Raw genomic sequence first — 12157 nt, 5'->3', positions numbered from 1 at the left:
CAAGATAGAGACTCTGTAGTCATCTCTGTGATGATCTTCCATCCATTGGTTTTCATGCAAGAAAAACAGGAAATGGGTTCCCCTTTCACATACAGCAAAGTTAAAGAAAGACTAGAGTTCCATTTGTAAGCTTGACCTTATTCCTGAACGGATATTTAATAAAGTATTCAAACAATCACTACCCCAGTTGTAAAAGTGGAAGCTCTTTAGCTTGATAAGAGGAATTCACCTTTTTAATTTAAATCTCAGGTTCTTTGAATTCTTAGACTTAGGTTCAACTATTTATAATCCTTTGGTGTTAAAAGTTTGATCAACTACCGGTATGCAGTTTTTAATTTGTTTCTCTAACCAAAACAACTTAAACACATTTAGACCAATGGCGCCACCTAGCTTTTAGTTAGTTAAACTGCCAATGGTTTTTGTTTCCATCCATATTTGACAGGAGGTGAACAAACCAAAACCACCAAAAAGATTTTAAATCAAGATTTCTCCTTTCTCCCCCTGGAGGTAAGAGAAAATTCCTCATAGCAATATCAAATTCATTATCTTCAAAGAATATTTACAACTCAAGATTCTGAGTACCAAACTATATTTATTGTATACAGTAGTAAAAGACCACAAATAATGTACAATTCAGTAGAGAAAAAAAAAACTAAACATGACGAGACCTGGACCCCGTTCTTCATACATAATGTAGTTCAGCCGACTGCCATAAACCTCATAGCAGCTCAGTCTTCACAATGCAAAGGGGGAAGCCAATTTCTTGGCATTAATAACTGTGCTCTTGATTGTGTGTGAAAAACTGTAATCAGTATTTGTGCACAAGCCCATCATCCAATATTTTTATTTCTGTTTGTGTAGCACAAAACTTAAGACAAAAAAATAAAATAAAACATGACTTTGGGAAATGTAGGTTTAGGGTCAGTTAAAATGTCTTCCGATTAATCGAAATTTACACAGCAAAATTAAATGTAAAAAAAAAAAAAAAAAAATAGCAGATGGCAGGTATGAATACACCCATGAAAAATGTCTAGACACCAACATTCACTCTCAATCTAAATGCATACAAAAATACAGCTGAAAAACATGTAAGAAGTTTAATATACAAGGGGGGAAAAAGCACCGTTCTAATGTGGCCCAAAGAGAGATAAAGGGTAAAACAACATGTTTTAGGCCGTCACAATGTTTACAAAGACTGGCTTTAAATCTGTTTTAGTGCTCTCTGCGGTAAAGATTAACACAGCTTTTCCTGGAGATAAGTTCCAACTTTCTTTAAATGATGACTTCGTATTTCTTAGAGGGTCTGAGTTTGAATCCAGCTGTTACACAAGGTATACTTGATGTTAAAAATAAAATTCTAGGATCTTGTTGGCCCTTACAGGATCAAATAAAGCCTCTTAGGTGACCCATATATGAAGAACGGGGGCCACGAGGGCACAATACACAATTCTCTCTAAAGTCCACCTGCTCACCTCACTGCTGAAGTAATCGCAATGAAATAAATGCATCTGTTAATTTAACAATACACACTCTATCTGCAATAACTCCACAGCAAAATTGTGTTTTTGTTCATGAAAAAAAAAAAAATATTTCAACAAGGACGTAAAAGTGTGTCAGCATCAAAATCCCACTTTTGATGGCTCAAACCGGAAGATGTCCTTGTTTCGAGCCCGCCATTTGCCACATGTGATAAGAACACAAAAAATATGCAGCTGACACTTCGGGGTGGTGGGACCGATTCAGCTTCAGGCGACACAGATGGAACCTTGCAATGGCCTCTAACAGAGATATACATCAAACATGGAGTTCATTTCTGTCTTTGGATTAACAAACCAAGCCCCTCAAGACATTTCTAAACCCTTGCTCAAATACGTCTGTACAAGAAGAAAAACAAAAACCAATGACCCAAATCTGCATTCATTCTGTAGTAAGACCCACACACACAGGAAAAAAAGAAAACCCTTAAGCATCTAAAATGCAAAGCCAATTAAAATCCATTTTTGTACGTTGCCATTCAAAGAAAAAGCCAGTTTGCAAAGGGAATGAAAACGGCGAACTGGATGCTAAGCTTTCACCTGACAGTGAACCGGAAATGGCCAAACCAGGAGGAGCTACAATGAACTGATGACAGCTTGCCAGTAGTGTAAGGTTGTATAAACTGGCCAGTAGACAGACTGCCATCACTCACACATACACGCAACTTCCGTCCTGACTGCGACATAATATAAAAAGCAGAGAAGCCCCTCCCACACGTCAACATGTCATAATGATAACCTTTAACAGTGGAAATAATATTAACATTAATAACAATAATAATAATATAGAGCTGAGAGTAGCGATGGAGACAGAGAGGCAGTGAAGGTGGTTGAGGGGGTGGTCTGAAGGTGGTCACTTAATAGTAGGGCTTAGCACTTCCCTCCAGTCTGCTGCTGGAAAACATCTATGGTGTCTTCGTCTTCCATCTCAAGCTGAAAGAAACGCAGGAAAAAATATTTAACTTATTTAATAAACAAATACCAAAAGACAAAAAATCTGTACAGTCATGTTGGCCATCACATAACCGTACCTGTGCAGGTGTATCCGTTTCATTGATGGGCTGGCCATCAAACCTGAACCTGATCTGCCTTATTGAGAGTCCCTTTGGGTAACAATAAGTAGAAATGTTTGGATTTGAAGTTTGATAAAGAAGAAAATCTGTTTAACAGGCGTCACTGGTTTTTGCTTACCTGCCGTTCACAGTACGCCTTCATGAGTTTACTGAGAGGTGTGTGTCTTTTGATTTTGAACTGGACCACCGACCCATCTTGGCCTGCAACTTTGAGATTGATGTGATCGTTCTCAGTCTTCACTCCTTCCTGTTGATGGGGAACAAAATAAGAGTTGCAGGAAAAAGAAACACCACAACGTCACACAAAGCATACACATCCCAGCTTATAATAATATTAAAATCGATTTGTTTTTGTTTAAATGTCTTAGTTGGTGTTTTGCACAACTTTACAAAGGAATGATTTTTTTTTCAGAACAATTCAAACTTAAACTTTTATTTATTAAGAGGGTAAAGAACAGGTCTTGCTGTTGTTTTTCGATGCTAACATTTTTTCTCGACAGCTAATTAATTGGTCTTTTCTTGTATATCCCTAGTTTAAAAAACTGTAATGTACAGTTTAAAAAACTATTTTAAAAAACACACACAAACTAATAGTCAATATATTATTATAAAAAATAACGTAGACGTTTGCAGGAGTCTCTGATTTTATTGTTGCACATGCTAATGTTAGCATGGTTAGCTCCCGGCTATATGTGGTTAAGCCTTTGGCTAACGTTAGGGACTGTAGCTGCCCGGCAACGCTAACAGATTTGAATCATCCCACGAGAGGGGCTAACGTGGGAATTTAAAAAACTAGAGCAAAAATATCGAGGCCAAATGGGGTTTCATATGTGTGCGCCACCTCCGTGGGCACTGCACTGTTTCATTTGCGGCATTCGCAGTTGCGCACAGAACGTGGTCCCGCTTCGACAAAGGGCAGAAGACGCAAACAGCAGTCGCAACTTAATTAAGCCGTTTACTCATAAACGTCCAAATCCAACTTAACAGGGGTGCAATAGTGCAGTTTGCATCAACGCACCGCAATATAAGCCCCAAAACGCAAATGCACTGATGTGATTGAGCTAATTCATTTGCGAAACAAACACTGCGCCACTTTGCAAAAACGTGCAAACCAGGCCATTTTAGATTGCACATCTGAGCAACGGCTTTGTACGACGTCCTGTAAAACCCTACAAATAAAAAAGCTCTCTCTGTCTCAGAGCCTTACCTTTGGCTTCTCCTCCGACATGTCTGGTGAATTGACGGGAAACGTAATATTCTTGATTTAGCTTTTAATTTTTTTTCTTCCTGCCGCCTTCTCTCCGCTCTTCTGCTCTGCTCCCGGGTGCGCGCATAAGATAGCCTTTGGGATCGACGATTGGTCCGACAAAACCACGTGCTTCTCTCTCTCTTTTTTTTCAACGCGGGAGCGCGGATACACGAGCGCGCATTTATGCAAAATTCTCGGTCACGCGAAATTTAAAGGAGCAATTAAACACATTTTAAAACGTATTTGAAGTAATTAAAAACATAACTAAGAAATATCTATTTTTTAAATTTAATTCTATAAAATATTTATATTACAGCTCGGGAGAAACTGTCTTGGGTAAAATGGGCTAAAGACAAAAAATGGTGACAGATAGTGTACCGGTAGGTGTCCAAAATGTAAACTGTAATTTGGGTTTTAAAAATTGCGTTTTAGTGTACAAAAAAAGGATAATATATTATTTTTTATATATGTTAGTACGGGTGTTTCAATTAATCAATTTATATTTCTACATTCTAATAACTAGATGGATCCTTCTGAGGCAAGTTATTAGAATTGAATAAAGTCGACCTATACAATTATAAAATCAATTGAACATAAAATAAATTGATTAAATCAATGTTGGAAAATACCATTTGGTTTAAGGCACGGTCGGTTCATTTTTAAGGGTACAACGATTAACCGATGAATCGATTTCGATTCCTACCATCCAATCAGTTCAATCTGTCTGAGGCAGGATGGAATCAACCTAAATTATTTTAAAAAATCATTTCAAAATTAGATAAATTGATAATCGAATCCATCTTGGAAAATACCAGTGGGATTGAGACACAAGGTAGGTATATTTTTCTATAATGTAAGAACGGCCATTTGTCACTACAGTGGACAACGCACATGCAATGGCAGCAAAAATGATCAAAATATCATTCGAGTCCAATGTGTTGAAACACTTTTAATTTTGCAAAAATGTTTGACCCCCGCAAAGGGGGGTCTAAGGGCTGGGATGCCAGTATAGCTTAGTCAGTTTGTTAGTTCATTTTAGTATTTTCCTATTGAACTCTTTGTATTCATGATCCTTTTGAGTTCATGTTTTACTTCGAAGCCCATGTTGTTGTGATTTTGGGCTATACAAATAAAATTGAATTGAATTGACCATACTGTGGGGTAGGATAGTCTAATAATGTTCTGTTTGTATTATGTTGATGTGAAAAAACAACAGTGAGCTGAACTTCATGAAACTAAATTGATTGATTTTGATTTTCCATCAATTCTTGTTTACTTGTTTGAACACACATTTAATTTACACTTATAATTATCTTGGATAAAATACAATGAATCTGAAAAACGTCACCTGCAGAGTTAGTATTCATCTCCAAGTCACACTGGTTGAGGTTTGGCTACAGGTGTCCTGAATCCATTTTAGGTCAGTGAATCGGTTCGTTCAAAATGGACTAATATTAACTATGAAACAGATCAGCAACCAAAAATTGTTGAATGAAATTGTTGGTAAAATTAATTGTTACACCCCTAAATGTCAACAATTGTGAGAAAATGAGTGTTATGCACTTATATCTATATATATAGATATCTATATCTATATATATATATATATATAAAAATATGAAGATTTTGCATAATCAAGATAATCAAGAAGATAAACATTATCAGTTCAATAATTCATGTAAAACTGGTAGTTTAATTTTCTTTAAATATATTAAAATAAAAATTGTATAATTAACCTGTATTTTAATTCATTTTAAAATGCATTTCATTAGGTTTTCATTTTCAAGATTGTGGTTAAAATGAAATTGATAAAAACAATGGAAAAGTACAACAAATAATAATAATAATAATAATAATAATAATAATAATCATCAAGTCCAGAGTCAATCCCAGGTTTAATCAGTCTCAATACTTTATTGAGTCTTTATGGAAAACATAACATTCAAATTAGGGTATTAATAATAAAGTTATAATAACATCACATATCTGTATGGGATTAAGGTTTCTTTCAAAATTCCTAAATTTTAATACATTTTCTGAAACCATCAATAAAAAAGTAAACATTCTAGTTACGGAAAATGCACTAAAAACATAAAACCCTGCTTTCAAAAACTTGGAACAGGTACAACAGTTTTAAGTGGAAAGTTAATAGTTAAAATTAGCATCAAGCTAGGAGAGTGATCTGAAAAAAGTAATTAATTAATAAATACGTTTTGAAAAACACTACAGCTGCAAGCATCAATGGACACATCATCATTGGTCATTGCTCCACAGCACTCTTAAAAAAGAGCAGAATGATACAGTAAAATATTTTTGTTGAGAGTTTTGCAACTATTGATGACTTTAGTGGGTCTCATTTGTTTATAGAACCAGGTTGTGGGTTGACAGCTGTGTCCTTGGCTTCAAATCTCCTTCCTTGGATCTCATGCAAATCTTGAGTAGGGATTTGGTCCATTGAGGCCTAAAAGAAAAACATAAACACGCGTCATTAACATGAATAGGCTTTTCCTGTTTTTTTTGGGGAGGGGGGATAAACATTTTGTTTTAACAACACTCTTTCGTGTTGGACATTTAGACTGCAGATGGATAGATGTCAGTCACTGTAGGTTACAGTAGAGCTTTAAACGCCCCTACGGGTGGATGCGGGCAAAAATAAGGCGAACCTGTACAGGGCAGGTGACCGCTCGGTAAGCCCTTAGAGCAAAAATGTTGTTCAACATGTTTTTCTGCGGGCATGTTGTGGGCGTCAGGTCATAACAAACACTTAAAGACCCACTCCAATGAAAATCCTGTTTTTAACATGTTCTTATGGCATTTTTCTCATGATTGAGGATATTTATTGTGAAAATTAACCTTAAATTTGTGTTTGAGTTTTTTTCTTTTTTTTTTCAAAATTGTGGTGAATCAGGAGCAGACAAAAACTGTCATTTGATAAAAAGAGCGTTTCTGTGACCTAAATCTACAATCGGCAGGCCACAAGCTCCCTGCTCTGCTCCATTCGAATGCCTCCTCTTGTAGACGACTAGAGCCATGTACATCTTCATTTTCCTCGTTCAAGCTGGCATCTGACTCAGAACTGTTACATACCTCCAATATTGCTCACCATTTTTGTTGAAACAGTAATGTTAGGTTAGGGTGTGAGGGGCTGTAAGCTAGCCGGGTGACCCCAGACAACCCAAAAACCTATGGCACCCAGATGCATAAGGCATTAAAAAAGAAAGTGGAGGAGCTTGAGTAATTTGTGTCAACAGTCCAGAGAAAAAAAATGAGGGTTAAGAGGAACGAGTGTAGCACATTGAAATGTTTGAAAGAATAAGTAAAGAATTTTGTGTGACAGTGTCAGCATTAGAAGGAAATGTGTACAAGATGGTGCAAGGAACAACATGAACGAGGAAGCAGTGATGAAGATGTTCAAGTTTTACTTTAGAAAGGATAGAATCCGGAACGAGTTCATTGGACAGACAGCTGGTGTTGGACGTTTTAGCATGTTCAAAGGAGGAAAGGTGAATACATCAGTCTGGAGGAAGGCCAAAGATTAGATTCATGGTAAAATTAAAGACAACATGATGTTTGTCAATGTGAAAAGAGGATGGGGGTTCATTTGGGGCCGAAGGAGCAGTAAAAAAAAAAAAAAAAAGAAATTGTAAGTCACTGAAAAATCAATCCAACGATCCTATTTTGGCAGAAATATTTAGTTTTATATACAGAAACATAGTTAAAAAGGACCATTCTACATTTTGCATAGAAGCTACTTTATGTTTGTGTCCTCAGTCACGCTTTCAGACCTGGTCAAACGTATCAGAAAGTTCACATGCATGTTCGATGTGTGAAGGGAAACTGACAAACTCTTGTCTTGACGTGGAAACTTAGAGCAGCATCAACTCTGATCAAACAAACAGCAAAAACCTAATTTAAACTTTTATTACGTCCATAAATGATCTCCGTCTGAAATAGAGATGATGTTTCGGGTTATTGTCCCGTCCTTGTCACTTTTAACTAAAATAAACACAAGCGACATGACTCAACAAAGAACACCTTAAGAATATCAATGCAATGCTTTGCTCAACATTAAAACAAAGTATTTGATGTTTTGCTGAGGTTTAAATAGATTATTTGAAGTGCAGGTCAGATGGATCATCTTTCCTTCAGTTACATGAGGTGTGTTTCAATAATTGCTACTTTTGTATTTACCAGAAAAAAAGATCCAACATCATATAAATCATCCTATAAATCAAGCCAGGAAACCAAAATGTACCTTAACTTTATGGTCCAACTATGCATTTCATACAAAGGATCATTTTAACATGTATAGGGATATAGTTTTGTAGCACTGATTTAGCCCCTCAGAGGACTAAAAACTTACCATATTTCTGTCGGATTTCCTGATGTCTCTGTTTCATCTCTGCAGTCCTGATAAAGAGAAAACACACCAATGTGAGTTTCACCACATGAAGTCTTGAACTTTTCTTAAAATGTGTTGTTGTCTTAACCATGTTAAGATTGTACCCATTTTATCTAACAGTATTACTTTTAACTGACTACCAGTCACATGTAGCATGCAAAAACGTAATTTGCCTCATACATTTCTGCAACATTCTATTGCGTGTTAGGTTTGTTAGACACACATTATATTTGGTTACAGTGTTCCCTCGCTATATCAATGTTCACTTTTTACATTCTCGCCATTTCTCCTGTTTCTTTTTTAGAGCAATTTTGTTTTTTTGCAGCGCACTGTGTTCTGCGTCCAGATTGGTTGTTTTGTGTTCACTTTGCATGAAAAAATCCAGAAAATGAGCAAGAACTGGGATTCTTACCTTTGCTCCTGCTTGGTCTTTGCCTTATCGCCTCTTCTCTGCATTTTGTTTTCAAATCTTGTGGATCTTGATGCACAAACACAAGATAAGTATTATTACGCATTTTGCACGACGCTACAGCAAAACAGTTCATGTCAATTCAATTCAATTCAGTTTTCTTTATATAGCCCAATATTACATCAATATTTGTCTCAATGGGCTTCATACTGGTGATTTTATACGAACATGAAATAAAGTATAATAGGTAATTGCTAAACTAAACTAAACAGACTTGGCTAAACTGGTCATCTCTGCCTTAAGACCCTGATTCTTGGTAAAAACTCCTAAAAAAAAAAAAAAAATCTGGGTTAAAAAAAAAAGTCAGAGTGCACAAAATGTAGAACGAGAGTCTTTGTTATCATTTTGAATAGCCTTGTAATTGTAACGTGTCAGATTAAGACATTTTAGAGCATGCTTACCCAAAGCTCTCACACTTGCAGCAACAGAACATGCACACCAGGAGAGCAATGATGATTACGCCACCAAGCACTGCCAGCGTGATGATCAGGGTCTGAAAATTCACTGCAGAAAAATGACAGTTAACATATTTTGTAAAAAAACAACAACTTTTTTTTAGGATTTTGGTAAATCCTTCCCCGTCCAATATTGATGGCTTTGAACTGTAAATAATTCTCTCTTAAGGAAGCATAATTGTTAGATTTGGTTCAATTTCATAACCAATGCACAAAACCATAACGCAGCAGGTCTTGTGACCACTTTTTGTATGCCATGTGTGTCACTGATGACACGCACAGAATGTGTGGCATTCATTTACATACTAACATAGCTAGCGAAACGTATCTAAATAAAGGCAAATATTCCCCTTCCTTCAGTCAGCCATTGTGTCGAGCAAAAAAGAGAAAAGCATCCTTTTTGAACATCTCAATTTGGGAGAGATTATGGTCAAAGTATTGGTTTCTGCTTCAAGCCAGTGGATAAGAACGTTTTACGTCCTTTTTTAAAATTGTAATCAGAAAACCAAATTACATCATTAAAGACATGTATTTTATTGTTTGAAAACCAACTTGTTTCTGTTTTAATTTATGATAGCGTCATATTTCTATGTAAACCTGTGGTTCAAAAACATATAGCCTAACTTAGCGTATTTAAAAAAAAAAACCTTTGTTCTATATAAAACACAACAATCGAACACCTGACTTTTAAATCAGTGTTTGTAATTGTATCCATTGCGACACATTTGTGTTCAAGACACTCAAAGTGAGACTCAGGCAGGTTGAAACTGGATAGGCATTTCCTCTCAATATGTGCTTTATTTGCTCTTCACTCAGTGAAAACACACACAGGTACGCATAGAGAATGATTTATACTTTGAGAAAACATTTCTGTTTTGATGCCCTAAAGAACCTCATGATACAGAACTAGCTTATTGTAGATTTCTGTGATGAATTATTTATATCCGTTTTTGATTATTCTACATCTAGTATATCTTTGTATAAATACAAATTTCTGTTGTTTGTCTTGTTTTTGTATTATTTCTGCTTTTCAATTCCAAATATGTAGTTTTTAGAATTTATTCTAGATTAATGCCAAATTTAGTAATAAAAAAAACATTAAAACAATATATAAATGAGTGATTTTTTTTCTTCTAATATTTTAAAAACTATTGAAAATCTTAAATATGACTTTTGCATTAAGCATGCATATATTAAATGAAAGAAAATATTTCCAGAAAACATAAATGTTCTTACTCATGCAGAGCCCCCAGCGTGCATCATTCAGTGGGCAAAGAGCATGGGGTGGAAGGATGGTCTTCGCTGGATAAGTTACACATGACTTGGTTTTAATGCACCACAAGCACTGTCATGACAACAAAAAAAAAAAACAGAAAAGAATGTGAATCTGTGAGGATTTGGGTCACTTTGGAGAAGAAAAAAATGTGATAACATCACTCTTTATGCAGGCGGAGAAGTTAGGAATAACAATCAGAGCAGTTACTCAACAAACCAGACCAACAGGTACTGGGGGAGGAGCCACCCTTCTTCACCTCACACAGCTTTTTCCATTGTACCCAAATAACAAAGGAAATGACTGGATTTTGTGTCTAATGGAAAAATGTATGCCCTTCTTTAGTTGAAAGTGTTTCCTCAGATTAAGTTGTGTTCACAGCACAGTGGAGCTATGAAAGATAAACAGATCAGGAGCCAAGGGGTTAGGTGGTGCTCAAAAGCCAGACAAAATACACATCAGATCTGATCATTAAGATAATAAAAGGCCAAAGAAAATAGCACACTACATCATTTTTACTAAAAAAAAAAATCAAAACTACCATTCGTCCAGTCAAATACTCTTGTGTTCACAGAACAAAAAGTATTATTTCGTTTGAAACACACTAATTTATATTTCAATGACTTACCGAGACATTTTTCAGACATTCCTCACAGTTTGTAGCATTTTTCTTCTCGCACACTGTTGGTAAAAACAACAGATCAAGTATTTACATTATATATATGTACATTTTTGGTCACAGGAAAAACACAAGTTTCATGTTGGACAGATTAGTAGAAAACTGCAGGATTCAGACTAAAAAGAGGCCTAAACCTTTGTGTGGTTTATGGAAGTTACTGCAAAGCCTCCTGGGAAATGTTCTATGGGGACTGAGTGGTGTAAACAAGCAGGCTTTAGTTAGATTAGTTTCATGATTTCAAGCAGAAACAGTCGACAAACCGATTTTTTGGTTTCAATCATTCAAACAATACAGTGATTATCTCGTTTGTTTCTTTTTTTGGTCTTTAAATTCTGAAAGAAATCTATAGTTGTTAGAGTAAAGAAAATCCACGTTCAAGGACAAAAACAAAAGTATATTTTTAGGTTTCGTGGCCATAACAAGGATAACAACGTTTACTTCTTTCAAAATCATTTTAATACATTATCAGGTAAATACTAACCGTCTGATAAAAATTAATATATATTGTTTTTTCCTCTTCTTTTTGTAAACCTGAAAATTGGCAGGTGACTTTCAAAGATGTAGACCAATGATTACTTGGATAAAAAAATATTTAAGACATTTAGATAAATTCAAAAATCTTTGGAAATTACAGCAAAAATACTGGAACCAACAGATAAGGGGGGAATTTCAGTGTCTAAAACTCCTGAGTAACCAAAGTCACTCCACATTCTTACCGTCATCAGGTGAGGACTGAGCAAGAACTGACGCCAAGCCGAAAACAAGCAGGAGAGCTGCGAGTAAAACCCGAGAATCCATCATTCCCAGACAGACGCACAGGACGCAGACCACTCGCAGCGTCGTTCCTATGAACTTTACAATCGACAAGACGAAGGAAAGCGAGAATCCAGAGAGAAAAAGGTTTGGTCCTCTCGACAACAGGAACTCCAAAGCGAACGTGCCCAGAAGGAACTAAAAGCCAGGTAGTGACGCACGGTTTTTACGCGCAGAAGACAAAAAAACAGGGAGGCGTCAGTGGCGAA

The 12157-nt window shown here is 35.9% G+C and overlaps 2 protein-coding genes across 2 annotated transcripts; both read right to left on the bottom strand.

Annotated features, from left to right (window-relative positions):
* Positions 1 to 2375: 2375 nt before the first annotated feature.
* sumo3a (small ubiquitin like modifier 3a) lies at positions 2376 to 3855 on the bottom strand. The gene is made up of 4 exons (NM_001172050.1): positions 3816 to 3855; positions 2727 to 2855; positions 2567 to 2638; positions 2376 to 2468 (listed from the first exon to the last, which is right to left on the bottom strand). Exons 1-4 carry the CDS (start codon positions 3834 to 3836, stop codon positions 2406 to 2408), a joined length of 285 nt encoding a protein of 94 aa, NP_001165521.1. The 5' UTR covers positions 3837 to 3855; the 3' UTR covers positions 2376 to 2405.
* Positions 3856 to 5746: 1891 nt separating this feature from the next.
* Positions 5747 to 12149, bottom strand: pttg1ipa (PTTG1 interacting protein a). The gene is made up of 7 exons (XM_004082209.5): positions 11852 to 12149; positions 11085 to 11137; positions 10420 to 10528; positions 9130 to 9232; positions 8672 to 8737; positions 8221 to 8267; positions 5747 to 6318 (listed from the first exon to the last, which is right to left on the bottom strand). Exons 1-7 carry the CDS (start codon positions 11934 to 11936, stop codon positions 6281 to 6283), a joined length of 501 nt encoding a protein of 166 aa, XP_004082257.1. The 5' UTR covers positions 11937 to 12149; the 3' UTR covers positions 5747 to 6280.
* Positions 12150 to 12157: the final 8 nt, after the last annotated feature.

Source organism: Oryzias latipes, chromosome 22 (genome assembly GCF_053564925.1).
Source record: "Oryzias latipes strain Hd-rR chromosome 22, Olatipes_Hd-rR_3.1".
Taxonomy (NCBI): domain Eukaryota; kingdom Metazoa; phylum Chordata; class Actinopteri; order Beloniformes; family Adrianichthyidae; genus Oryzias; species Oryzias latipes.
The sequence above is the reverse complement of the archived record's forward strand: the minus strand, read 5'-3'. Positions and strand labels throughout refer to the sequence as shown.